Source organism: Rhipicephalus sanguineus, chromosome 1, assembly GCF_013339695.2.
Source record: "Rhipicephalus sanguineus isolate Rsan-2018 chromosome 1, BIME_Rsan_1.4, whole genome shotgun sequence".
NCBI lineage: Eukaryota > Metazoa > Arthropoda > Arachnida > Ixodida > Ixodidae > Rhipicephalus > Rhipicephalus sanguineus.
Genome location: NC_051176.1, coordinates 210,560,116 through 210,574,459, shown reverse-complemented (window position 1 = coordinate 210,574,459; position 14,344 = coordinate 210,560,116). Strand labels below are relative to the sequence as shown.

The 14,344-nt window shown below is 46.0% G+C and overlaps 1 protein-coding gene across 2 annotated transcripts in view; it reads right to left on the bottom strand.

Moving 5' to 3' along the window:
- LOC119406543 (lysine--tRNA ligase) overlaps positions 1 to 14,344 on the bottom strand; it is a 50,805-nt gene that overhangs the window by 14,597 nt on the left and 21,864 nt on the right. For both annotated transcript variants that reach the window (XM_037673292.2, XM_037673286.2), the window contains 3 exons: positions 4,211 to 4,336; positions 2,616 to 2,735; positions 1,183 to 1,345 (listed from right to left, as the gene is read on the bottom strand). In XM_037673292.2, coding sequence (XP_037529220.1) covers positions 1,183 to 1,345; positions 2,616 to 2,735; positions 4,211 to 4,336 — 409 coding nt within the window. The remainder of the gene's footprint in view (positions 1 to 1,182; positions 1,346 to 2,615; positions 2,736 to 4,210; positions 4,337 to 14,344) is intronic.

Here is a 14,344-nt window from a genome sequence, read left to right as displayed (position 1 = left end):
ATGCTTCTGTACTTTGGCAAAAAAGAAGGCCTCGTAGCGGGTGCTTTCGGCAACATTTATTTCTTCATTGGTAGCAGCAGCAAACATCAGGAGATGCTATTTTATACTTGGTGGTTACTGTGTTCTACTGTTTAGTGCATAGTTATGTAGCATTCCCAGCAGGTACCTCCTTTTCTTGTGTATAACCTGCCAGAGTACACAAAAAATTCAGAGCTGAAGTTTAGGTGCAGGTTATACGCGAGTTTTGGTGCACAAGTTCACTTCTCGGCACGGTTTCTTGGTAATGCAAGGAAGGCAGCTTCACGTCAATATGTGGGGATCCTTTTTTTATTTTTATTTTTCCATAATTTGTAGTGGGGGTGTGGTTTTTATATGCTGGGGTGGGTTATAAGCGAGAAAATACAGCATGTACTATTAACGAGGTTTTGCTGCATAATTATTGCATTAGTGTTTGGGGTATTATAACAGTCAAGTCAACCCATGGTTCATAAACAAGAAATCAGTTTATTTGATTGCTTCTAGGCTAAACAGCACGAAGTGACATCACTCAATTTCCTTCCCACCCCAGTGGGTAGTGTGTCAAAGGACGTACACAGTCACTGAATGCACCCATGTCATTGAGATGAAGTTTGCTAATCGAAGCGACACTGTAGTAGCTGCAAGAATGACAAGGTTCTGCCTCATGCCAGAAAACAGCGTTGCATCGAAAATTTTTAAAGATTTCCAGAGCACAAGATAATCTTAGCTGACCTCTCTGCCTCACAGGCAAAGTTGTCACTATTAGAGTACTCTTAATCACTGTTATCCTATCACACCTTTTTTTTTTTTTTTTTTGGAAAGAGTGATCCAACAATTTCTTTATTCATGTCGCCGACACACATTCATGTAGGCATGCAAACACTAGCGCCAATCTTAAGAGGTCTTTACAAGGAACCCGCAGCTGTAGCTTAATAAGAAAGCACTTTCTGTTCGGTGTAAAAAAGAAATGAAGAGGAGCACACACACACACAAAAAAGCATTCACTAAACAGATTAAATGTTACTTGTATAGATACTTGAATCTATGAGCTCTGACATTTTGAACTCCACCAATAATGAGCACATGATGAGAACAACAGTTCTGATCATTCGCACAATGATGAGAACTACTCACACAAAAACGAGAGCGAGAGAAAACCCTCACCTGATACCAGGGATTCTGTAATGGTCATGACATCATTGTAATCTGCATACGCCATGTAGAACTCGCACGTGGTGAACTCTGGGTTGTGTGTTAGGTCAATGCCCTCATTGCGGAATTGCCGACCTATCTCATACACACGATCTAGACCACCAACAACCAGCATCTGAAAATGAGAGAGACCAAGCCATCAAAACTAGGTAATTGAAAATGACACACTAAGTAGCAGTGGACAGTGTTTTACATGTTGAAGCTAATAACTGATGGTCCACGCCAAAAATATTTACATGCAGTACTTTTGACTATCTGTCTCTTATCAGTATACACAATGCTGAAAAGTTTACCAAACAAAGGAAATCATGTAAAGCTCCCACGCTTCCATTCTAGTTGCCATTCTAACTGTGATGTTCAATGCATATGGTACATTTAAGGTTTTTAAATAGGTGAGTGTGAACAGTAAAATTCCCCAAACTGCATACAAATACCATCACCAACCAATTTTTCTGGACCTTCTCTATTACTGAAACTTCCTCATGGCACCACTGCATTCTCCAATGAACTTATGTATACTAATGGCAACTGAAATTTTGGATGTGTTGACCAACTAGCTGTGTTGACCAACCACTAATGACTGCAAGATTTGTGGAACACAGCCTAAATTGGCAGCACTGATGCAGTCTATACTTTGCAACGATGCGAACGCAAAATGTACCTGCAGTCTCAATCATCACAGTATATTTCAATCAGATATGTTACTATGATGAAATACGTAGAGCAAAATTAATTAAGCAAATATTACATAGCACTGGCATTATAAAAGGCAAAAAAAAAACTGATTTTACCACTGCAGTTCATTGTTCCGGACTTCCCCACTATAAATCAAAAAGATTACGTAAGAAAAATTGGCTGGTGAGTTATTACTAAAATAAGGACTTGAAATACTGAACCAAACAGTTATATTTAATACCTTGCACTCGTGAAAGCAGAATAGAAGCACAGTGCAATGTTGAATTCTTTAACCGAATATTTTGAATACATTTTTTAACAGAATACATTTTAACAGAGGAAGTGGGAGGAGAGTAATTAAATACAGTTTTTCTGCCAGTGACTCTTGAAAAATGATGAAAATATTGTTCTTTCAAAAATACTCTTTATGCCTTAGAAAACAGAAACTAGAGCTAGATTTGGCAAGTATGCAAAATGGCAGATATGAAGCAACACAAAAAATGACCTAGGCAGTCATTTCTTGCTAGTGTTCTACAGTGGTGAACTGTCCATCAAAGTGTCTTCCAAGATTGACAACGTTGAGAATTCCTATATTAAGGAGTGAAGTACAAAGCACACGAAAAAAGTAGACATAACCGCACCACAACACTATCATGAGTAAAGCCTTGCTCTTTTCTTTAGAAAGAACTCCCATCTCTGCATCAACAAACCTTGAGATAAAGTTCTGGAGCCACACGCATGTACAGGTCCATGTTTAGCTCATTATGGTGTGTAATAAAAGGCTTGGCAGTTGCACCACCTGCAATCATGTTCATCATAGGTGTCTCAACCTGCACAGAAAAACATACAGTTCATGAGCGCCAGGTACTGCAGATCAACAGTAATGCATACCACAAGTGCAACGTGAGTTAGCATGACACATAAAAGAAAGTACAACACACACTTCTTTTATATGTCGCACTAATTCATGCTGCAGTTATGGAACATCAACTTGCCCAAACAGCAACCCTTCTGACCATTCCACAAGAATGTTAGCACATGGTCCCTTGCTAGCTGTTACTCAGTAGCCAATGCACTCTAAGCAAGACGTAAAAAATATATTAGACGTATGCTTAGCACTGACTTCTCTATGGATGTTAAAATCACAACAGTTAATGAAACAGAGGAGGTAGAATATAAACAATGTTCTAGCAGCCAATGCATGCATATAGTGACTGATAGGTGCAGTTTGCTCTCCTGGGAGAAGTGTCAATCTGAAATTCTCTTCAATTCCAGAGTGTATATTCAAGCTACAAGATCATCAATAAATTTTTTTACAGCATGCATTCTTTGAAAACATGTGAGATCAAATGTACAAGATAGCCACCCCGTGCTCAGGATGGCTATCTTTTCATAACACTGAAAACATAACCCTGAAAACAGTCATGTTTTGTAAAAGTAATAAACAACAAAGTATGAAAGCTAGGAAAGCCTACCCATTAAACACGTACAACATATTCCACTAGAGATACGATGAAATGACAACACACACAGTCAACTCCTCCGTGAGACAGCCTCGTACCAAAGTTTTGCAAACAAATGTAAAATAAGAGGACAAAAGAATAGTGTTCATAAGTTTGGTACCACAACAACATACGTATAGCAATGTCATCTTTATATTACTCAAAAATTTCTCTGCACTGAAAGGTAGTTGAAAACTTAAACTGGCATGTTTTGTTGGCTTTCCCAGTTGAAATACGATGTATACACAATTTCATCAGTGCTGTACTTTCGGCATGAAGGAAATTCGACCCCACTTATCTTCTCTAATAGTCCCCTTTTCCCATGGAATGAAGAGAGTATTAGCTTCAACACAGAAACTCTCCACTTGACTGAATTTATGGTGCTTTCCAGTGCGCGAGCAAGGACACTTGCTCGTGCACTGGAAACACCTGGGACACTTGGGACCGTTCCAAACACACTCAGGACCGTTCCTAACAGCTCTCCCATAGAACTTGCGCAAACTGCAGCAGTGCCGCTGAGACTGGTAGTAATTTTGCAGCACTTCAGCACAGCAGAATTGCCCTGGAGAGGGCGCTTTTGACACAATTCCAAGCTTTAGTAGTAATTCTTATTTACACAGAGAAAAGCTGCATCAGTGTCTACCTTTTATTTGTTTCCATATGCAGCACTGCAAGTTAAGAATACTATATATAGTATATATTTGCACACAGAGGCACAGGTCTCAGTCAAAGCAACACACATAACAAGTGCACAATAAATGTTTAGGACAATCACAGCAATCAGAAAAAACTATTCAACTCACCTCGAGGAATCCCATGCTGTCAAAAAACTTGCGTATGTAGTTGACCACTTTGGAACGAGTAATGAATTTTTGCCGTGTGCTCTCATTAAGAATGAGGTCCAGGTACCGTTGCCGAAAACGAGTTTCCTGCATTTACAGCAAGAAGAGAATAGCCAGCCATTACTACTACTACTACTACTACTACTACTACTACTACTACTACTACTACTACTACTACTGCTACTACTACTACTACTACTACTACTACTACTACTACTACTACTACTAATAATCTTGTAAAAATTAGGTGCCGAGGTGCTTCATATTGCAGAACATAAACGTCAACAATCCAAGCCACAGCTGCCTTAACACTTTCGTGACCGCGGAAAAATCGGTTGTTTTTGGCTAGTCCAGGAAATATTTTTTTCCTGCCACAGAATATAATTGATGCTAACGTGTATGGTATCAAATGATAGAGGAAGAATTGGTCTTTCCAACAGTATTAATTCCAAACAATGGATTTATTTCGAATTCAATAAAAAAATTATCAAACAAAAAAAAATGCATCAAAAAGAAAGAAAGATTCATAAAAACATCAATGCTACTCCGCAATGGTTAAACATTTAAAAAAATCGAAATATACGTTTTGAACGCAAAGCCCTCGTACAATAATAGTGGAAATATAAGCTCTGTAAGTGCAAAGATTATTTACATAAATACAAGAATATAGGCACTAGTGCCCATCATGCCACCGCGCGATGCAGGTTCTCGACGCGGTGAAACAAAGGCTGGCTGCGCTTGTTCCGGGGAAAAAAAAATTTTTTTCTGTTCAACTTTCCTAGCATAGTTTGCAGTTCTGGTATTTTTCAATTTTCCTTTGTATTTGTTGAAATGAACAGTGTAGCCTGTTCCAAATCTGCAAAAATCCATAACTGTACCCTCATTTGACCTCTTTCTCGCTCATATACTGCCAAATACCATACCGACCTTCACATTTCACCATATTCTCATCCACTGAAAGGTTCCCACGAGGTTGGGATCACCGCTAGGGGCCGAACCAGGCGGACGTGCCTTGCATGGGCTCCAACTTCAACAAGCTCTGTGAGTGTTCTGTATTAGTTTATTACATCAACTTCGGTGCTGAAGTGGACAGTTTCATCGGCGGAACTACCTGTGAGTGTTTGAGTTCAGCCGGATGTCCGATTCTTTTTAATTGACTTCGCTTAGTGAAGAGCGGGCGCCGGCCCCGCTATCCCTAACGCCGGTAGTGCTGACGCCAGGAACGCGCGCCCCACTGCATTCTACTACCACCATGGAGTGCACAGTCACAGGCACAGAGCTTCATCCGACTGCGTTTAATCCTGATGAGTGGAAAGAAGTCCTTGACGCACGAAAAAAGCACCATAAGCAGAAATCCAAGACCGACACGCTTTCCCGAGCGGGAAACGCCAGCGTTGCAGTCGAGCCACAACTCGTCCGCCAAGACTCCGTCCAGAAGCCAGCGGAGAAACTAGGCACCACAGCGTCTGCGGCACGCCTTAGGCGAGGACCGATTCCGCAGTTACCGACGGACGATTTTAAGGTTGTTTATCGCCCAAACGCTGGAGTCAACATGGCAGCGTTCACAGAGCGAGAATTGCGGGCCGCGTTGCTGGAGAGTAGCAGTCTTGTGGAGTCCTGCACCCAGGGTGATCTTACACGCACCAATCTGGTAAAGAATGTTTTCACAATGTCCACGGCATGCCATGAGAGAGTGGCCAAATACGCACAGATAAGGCAGATAACTCTCCGCGGCAAGAAAATTGAAGTCAACGCCTACATCGCACCCCCGGATCGAGCCATCCAAGGTATCATCTATCGAGCCTACAACGGAGAATCCCCTCAAGAGATCCTGCGGGAACTTCGGCGATCTAACCCGCTGCTTCCCATCGTGCAGGCACGGGATATGGGCCGCACATCAAAGTCCGTGCTCATACACTTCATGTCTGACACTCTTCCAGAGTCAGTCAAGTTCTTTGGCTCGGTCTTTGGAGTCTACTCCTTCAGGCCCAAAGTAGAGGCTTGCACGAATTGCCGACGGACAGGGCACAGAAGGGACATCTGCCCGGAACCTATGCGCTCGCACTGCCTCGACTGCGGACAGCAACACCCGGCCGACCAGCAGTGCTCCCCCATTTGCATTGCGTGCGGCGGAGATCACCGAACGGGCGACAGACTTTGCCGCCGGAAATACCAGCGTGGTACGACCGAACGGACCAGAACTTCCACACCACATCAGCAGCAGACGACGCCGGACTTTCAAGTAGACCAGGCTTCATTCCCTCCATTGACGTCGGCAACTGGCGAAGGCCGAACCGGAAGCAAGAGCCCACGACGGAACACGCCTCCCATGTTGCCCACGGTGAACCAAGACTCGCAAAAGGTGAGCTGTGTAGATAGCGTCTCCCATCACTCTAATAGTCGCTCAGATTCCCGAGACCTCTACTATCAGTCCACTATAGACCGTCTCACCAAAGAAAACCAGGACCTCAAGCGACAAATGTCCTTAATACTCGAGCGTTTAAATGCACTGACACATGTCAAATCGGCGCAACCCACTACGTGCCAAGAACCAGTAGAAATCCGTGACTCTCTTCACACCGACTCAGGCGATCATTCAGAGATACATCATTCCCTAGCAGAGGACTGCCCACCCAGGAAAAAGCGTACTCTAGAAAGCACGAGCGATGTGTCAGACACATCAGCTCAAGCTCTTGAGGAGCATATTAACAAAGTAGAACAGAGAATGGATCACGGCTTCGCACAAATCGCGGAACGATTTGCTCGTCTGGAACAGGTCATCACAGACCTAACAACTAAGTTGCTCGCCCCCGCGCCCCCTCCAGTACCTCCACCTGTCCCATCATGACTTCTCACCCCTTTAATAAGCACTCATTCCCTCAACCATTAAGGATTTGGCAATGGAATTGTAGAGGCCTACAACGTAAAAGAGACAACTTATTTCTCCATCTGCAGCAGGCAACGCCCGTGCCAGATGTCATCGCCATACAGCAACCAAAAAAACAATGTAATTTAACTGGATATCAAGCTATACAGCCGCAAACCTCCCCCACCCCATGGGTCACCACTTATGTTCATCGTAACATTGCACATGTCACCCACGACTTGTCAGATCTATATTCCGACTGCGTCTTCCTTGAACTCCTGCCGCGCAATGTACGGTCTCCCACTTTATTTATTTTAAATATCTACAGCCACCCCCGTGACAAACCAGCAGAACTCTTGCACGTGCTCCCGCGGGCCCTCTCTATCGCAGGCAACGTGCCAATAGTCATAGTCGGTGATTTTAATGCCTCACACGTTGATTGGGGATACAGGGCCTCCTCCGTCAAAGGAAGACAACTCTACAACTTTATCCAACAGCACAGGCTATCCCTCGCGACGGACACCACGCAAGCTACTCGCATAGGAAACAGTGTTAGTAGGGACACTTGCCCAGACTTGACACTAGTTAAGAACATCAGTAAGCTACAATGGCAGAACACTGGCCTCACCCTAGGCAGTGATCATTATATAATTGACGTCACACTTCACGCAGGTAATCTCAGACCCCGGTACCAGCTCAAGGCTGTTGTAGATTGGGATAAATTCAGAAAAATCCGTGCACTGAAACAGACTACCTCAATTTCAGACTATGAGGAATGGGTCGGGCAGCTACAAAAAGATATGGAATTAGCGACTAAACAAGCCCCAGCCGAGCACGCAAACGAGCCGGTCGATAGCCGTTTGCTACACTTATGGGAAGCTTACCAGAGTATGGAGAGACGCTGGCTTAGACAAAAACACAACCGCACATTGCGGCGTCGTATGTCTGCCACTCTCGACCTCATCACAGAACATACCGCTAATCTTGTGTCTCAACAATGGACGCAGTTATGCAATAGGCTCGATGGAAGACTTCACTTTAAGAAAACGTGGTCCTTCCTACGTCATCTATTAGAACCATCAAAAGCGAAGATGGAAACTAGCAAACTTATCACACGACTGGTTCACCTAACGAAGCAACGAGGTCAGGACATAGTACAAACCCTAATTCAAACATACTTTCCGCGGCACGCGACCGAATCCATGTCGGAATATGGAGGCCTTCCCAACCGAGAATTAGACCGCCCCATAACAGAGGCAGAGGTGTGCGCAGCGTTACATCAGCTGCGCACCACCTCAGCGCCCGGCCCTGATCGCGTCACTAACAAATCCTTACGCAATCTGGACACAGACTCAATTAAGGTCCTAACTGAGTATTTTAACCAGCACTGGAACCAAGGCACATTGCCTCCCCAATGGAAACATGCAAAGGTTACATTCATCACAAAACCAGGCAAACCGCTCGACCTAGCTAATTTGCGCCCAATATCCCTCACTTCGTGTGCAGGCAAACTACAGTGTTCTAGAAGTTTGTAGTGTGCTCACTGAGCGGTGGAGCGTGACGCACTTCATGTCGCCGCCGACAGGCGGCGCAGCTCCCAGCGTCACCTGAAACTTTCCGGCGGATTGCTGGGCGCGGCTAGCGCGCGTTGCTGTTTTGCGCGCAAGAAAAGTCAAAGTTACGGTGCGCAATACACGGAGCTTCTTTTGATGCAACTTTTCTGTGAGTTGTGAAATAAATTACTGTCGCTGTGACTGATTTACGAAGGGTGGGCAATGTTTTAAGCAGCTATTGCATAGATGAATGCTCCTCCACGTAGCCGCTGCAGTAACAGATAGGGCATGTAGTTGGGGGGTTGAAGTTCTTTTTTGTCCTGCTGATCGATACGATTTTCAATGCCCTTTCGCCATTGTAACGATCATAGCGACTTCACTCTCGCCTTTCGAGCCCCACAACAACGCCTCACTTTTTTTCTCTTTTTTTTTTATTCGCATATATGAGCTGAGGAGAATCTGTTGCTGGGCCTGTTGGTATACATACTTGAAGAAACGAAAAAACCAGCTTACGGACGCTTACACAAGAAGATTACACTCGCTGGAACTAGCAACAGGTTTAATGAAACCACATAACGTTCCCCGATAAGCCAAGCGCGCATGCGTCGTACATAAAACACGTGTGATTCACAATAAGAGAGAATGACAACAGTAACCACATTTTTTTTAAATAAGCAATCTCTTTCTTTGATAGTGACAGATACAGTAATGCATTTGTTCGAACCATATGTTTCCAGATTTGCGCTTCAATCACTTCCCGTTCGTATTAATTGCGTGGCTCCCTTACCAATAATTTGCGTGCCTTTCAGATCAGGAGAACAGCCGCAAACCCGGCAATGAGCACGCAGATTTGCTCCTCCTCCTGGCCTGATAGACGTCTGCTCTGATTTTCCCCTGCCTATGTATTAATGCTCGCCATGATTAACAATGCAGAAATGGTCACGACCAATAAACAGCCGACGACGACGTTGCCCAATCCCTACGGGTCTCCCGCTTCCTAATGACAGCTACTTCAGTCTCCCCTCCACATCTCCTTTTTCTGTACACGAGTATGGTTTTGCTGTCACCACCCTCCTGATTTTTTTTTTCTTTTATTGTTACCGCACTTGACTACGCGGTCACTCCTAGCTTCGTTGGGTCCAACTGTTTTTGTTGTCAAACGCTGCCCCAGCAATTTCTTTGCACGTACGCTGCATGCCCTATGTGCACGACCGCCGGAGGCTGTAGCGCGTCCCTCCCGTCCAGATGCAGCGGCGGACCGTCTTTGAGACAGTTGCAGTTTGCGGACAGACACAAATGCCGCTTCTTCAGAAAAATAAGCATACGTAAGTGCAGCAAAGCGGCACGCGTGGTGCCGATCGACAAAGGTCCTTCAAACGAATGAATGGCCTGAACATGCGCTGCAGGGGAATCAGCTTAAAAGAAGAATAAAATGCTCGACCCCCTCCTCCCTCCATTTTTTTGTGGTCTCTTTTACGTGTCATTGTGGTGGCCCTCTTACCGCCTTCAACTCCGCGTTTGTTGATCCCCCCGGAACTACATCGTAACCAGCGTAACTCCGACCAGGGGACGCGCTTCGCACCCCGCAAGAAAAGTTTTCAGGAGAAACTGGCGGCAGCGCCCCTGGCGGGCGCCCAGGCTGTCGACGCGGAGAGGGCCATGGCGGCGCGGCGCAGGGATACGGCAGTGAGCCCACTGCCCCATTCTAGTACACTGTAAGGCAAACTCATGGAGCACGTAATCCTCAATCGTCTAAACAGATTCATGGAGGAAAATCACCTCTTCCCTCCTACCATGTTTGGATTCAGGGCAGGCCTTTCCACCCAAGATGTAATGCTCCAACTCAAAGAGGAGGTACTAAATCGCGACTTCCCCCATCTTACAAAAGCACTATTGACACTCGACTTGACTAAAGCATTCGACAATGTACGACACGCAGCTATTCTCCAAAATCTCAGTCAGCTAAATGTGGGTTCGCGCACTTATCAATATGTTACAGCCTTTTTATCGAACAGAACCGTGGAGATTCATCTAGGATCGGTTAAATCCCCGACCTTCACCCTCGGCAGTAGAGGCACTCCTCAAGGGGCCGTCCTCTCTCCTTTCCTTTTTAATATAACTCTAATCCCCCTCGCGCAAAAATTATCGACCATACCGGCCCTACAACACTCACTGCACGCCGATGACATCACGCTTTGGACCACCACGGGCAACTGTAGCACAATCGAATATACTCTCCAACGAGCAACAAAAATGTACAAGAACACGCGCGGAGCATCAGCCTCAGCTGCTCAGCTCCTAAATCAGAACTTCTTCTCATTCGCCCCAAAGACCCTTTTCCTCCGGCAATATCAGTATATCTGGATGATCAACTCATCCCTCAGGTAAACAACATCAGAGTTCTAGGCCTCCACATTTCCAATAACGGCTCCAATTCCATAGCTATAGGTGCGATACGGCGGTCGGTGCAGAATATATCCGCCCTCATAAAGAGGATTTCTAATCGTCACAGAGGCATGCGAGAAGCAGACACGCGCCGCTTTGTACAAGCATTCTGCCTCTGTAAAATGACTTATTCCCTCCCTTATCTGCACCTTTCATCTCTCGAGCGAGATCAAGTAGATCGCCTCATCTGCACAGCATATAAAACTGCTATGCACCTTCCTAAGAGTACCGCCACGAGCAAAGTGCTCCAGTTGGGTGTGCATAACACCATTGATGAATTAGTCGAAGCACACCTCATTAGCCATTATACCCGTCTTTCCCAGTCCGAAACAGGAAGGCTGCTCCTTCAGCGCCTCAAAATCAACCTCATAGGATGCACCACCCCCACGAATTCACCCCCCGAGTGCGTTAGCGACAGTCTCTTCATCCCACCATTACCCAAAAATACCCATCCAACCCATAACCACGACCGGAGAATGGCCAGGGCTAGGTCGCTTCATAAGCGCTACGCATCTTCGACCCCGGTCGCCTTATGTGGATGCCGCAGAATACTCCCATCGTCCTGCCTTCGCAGTGGCGGTCTCAGATAATGCCCACAAGCTACTCTGTTGCGCCACTTTCGACCGAGTCGTTCAACCAATCGAGGCGGAAGAAGCTGCGATCGCTTTAGCTATTGCTCACACCCAGGCGGAGTATATATTCTCCGACTCAAAAACGGCCATTCGTAACTTTGCTATGCGTCGAATTCATGCACCTGCCTACCGTATCCTACAATTCGTTCCTCCTCCTAAACGAATAATCACTATTTTGTGGGTTCCAGCTCATTGTGGACATCCCGGGAATACAGCCGCCCATGAGCAAGCCCGAGCTCTCGTCAACCGGGCAGTGGACGGTCTGCCTTCCTTTCGCAGCGCGCGGGAATTCCTACTCACCTATCATGAAATTACTTTACATTACCGCAATTCCCGCATGATCTACCCACCAGCCCATAAATCGCTGTCCCAGGCTGAGCAAATCGTTTGGCGCCGACTCCAAACGGGCACTTTAATATCCCACTTCATCAATTCCCAAATTCATCTTGGTGACGCCTTACCCCATTGTCGTCTCTGCTCGAGTCCGCGAGCCGACTTTAATCACACTTATCGCCATTGTCCAAACAAGCCAAATCCCCCCTTTGAGGGGGCTGAGAGACAGGAGCGATGGGAGGCTGCTTTGCGCAGCTCACGACCAGACGACCAACTCCGGATAGTGTGCTGGGCCATGGGGGTTGCCGAAGCGCAAGGACTTTCGGCCACCTAAAGCGGCCCGAGGGCCCATCGGCTACCTTTTCCCTGCCCCCCCCCCCCCCTCACCTGACCCATTTCATGGCGTCAATAAAGTTGTATCCTCCTCCTCCTCCCACGAGGTTAAAAGATAGCGCAGAAAAATCGTTCATGTGTTGCTATAGAGAAGACACGGGGTGAAGATTCTCGTGTGATGCGACGGTCGTCTTCTTCAGATCAGAGACACTCAAGAAGCCTTGAACCTTTTCCGTGGCATCACTGACGGTGGACGAAGGCCTGGAAATATGTGTCGTCGACACCAACACCAATGCAAGTGCGGGACTTCAACGATTACCATGTACACATGGAGTGAGACGAACTTGCTCATCTTCTCTTCAGTAACCTCCCTCCATGGACCCGTCCCTCTCACTGTATGTTGGCTTTTCGAAAGTATGCATCCACGCATACTTATCTGTGTGGTTGCATATCTCTCTGACGACTTCTGCGGTAAAAAACAACACGAAGACGCCGCTGCGCAGCACGCCGGAGCGTTGGGTCAAAGTGCGCTCCGCGCCATCTTCGCGAAGAGAACTGCGCTCTTTCTGCAGCCGGCGCCAAATGCTCCCGCCCGAACGAAGATAAGAGCTGTTATTTTTAGAACACACCGGATACGTTTACATCGACGCGCGGCAGCGATAAAACGACCCGAGGAGAAGGCGAAACTTACCGGCGGATAGCTGCTGATGTTCCGGGGAGGTTTGACGCACTTTCGCCGTCCATACTGAAGCCTGGCGAATGGAAGTCGTCTTCTGTGTCTGTGGTGCTACCATCATCCAGAGATTCCCGCTCATATTAATGGGAATCCGTCGAAATTCGCCGTTTCTGTGGAGCACTCAAGCGGCGTCGACGCGAAGTCCGAAACAACGAGCGCTCACCTACCCGACTGCGAACGAGCTTTAAAAATCTTCCCGTGGTGGAAAAAACAAACTCGCAAGCAAAAGTGATACAAAACATGTTATTTTATGCTTTGTATTGCGTTAGCTGTCCAGAACCGCTCAGAGAGGGCCAAAACTTGATCTTGAAGTCATCGATAACATACTATCGATGGGAATAGGCGCAGTCACGAAAGTGTTAACAACAGAGATTAGAAAGAAATATGCATCATCAATGGCTCAAAAAGTTCAGAGAATACGTTCGTGCAATCCGAGTGAAAAGTGTCTGTAAGTAGCTCATTGACACACTTGAAACCTAAACAACAGATGCATTCCTATGAAGTTCCAAACAAAATAATGTGGGGATAGGCAGGTCACTACAATTTTACAAAGCTAATAATTCACACGTCTTCAACATCATATTTCATAACCAAAGCTAGTTTCAATATCATGGTTGCTAAAGTATGATAGTGTACATTTCCTGAAGAATGAAACTAGATGCAATAGTCAATCGAGTGTCACATATGTGCTATAAAAGCAACTGTAAATCTTTAGCAGAGTTTTAATGTCTGTGTACACAAATTACCAGTGTCAACTTTTCTAGCTTTGGTACACGTACCAGCAAATTTCGTTATTCAATAAGTTAATCAGTTTACAGGTTCCAATCAATACAGTTAGGAACATCGATCCATGTACTATCGCGCTCAGTATGAGCTACATCACGCGAGCGCGTGGCCGAGCGCTCTGCAAGGTTGTACAGTTGCGCCGATTATGGCATATTTTCGAGTTATTGGGAGAGAGTTTGGCTGTCCCTGCGAGCACGCATCGCCTCCACTTGCTTTCACCCTCACCCTCGTTTTGCCCTGCGGTGATATCAGCTGCAAAAATGATAACTTCGAGGGTGAAAGCAAGCAAGTGGGGGCGATGCACGCTCGCAGGGACAGCCAAACTCTCTCCCAATAACTCGAAAATATGCCATGATCGGCGCCACTGTACAGCCTTGCAGAGAACTCGGCCACGCGCTTGCGTGGTGTAGC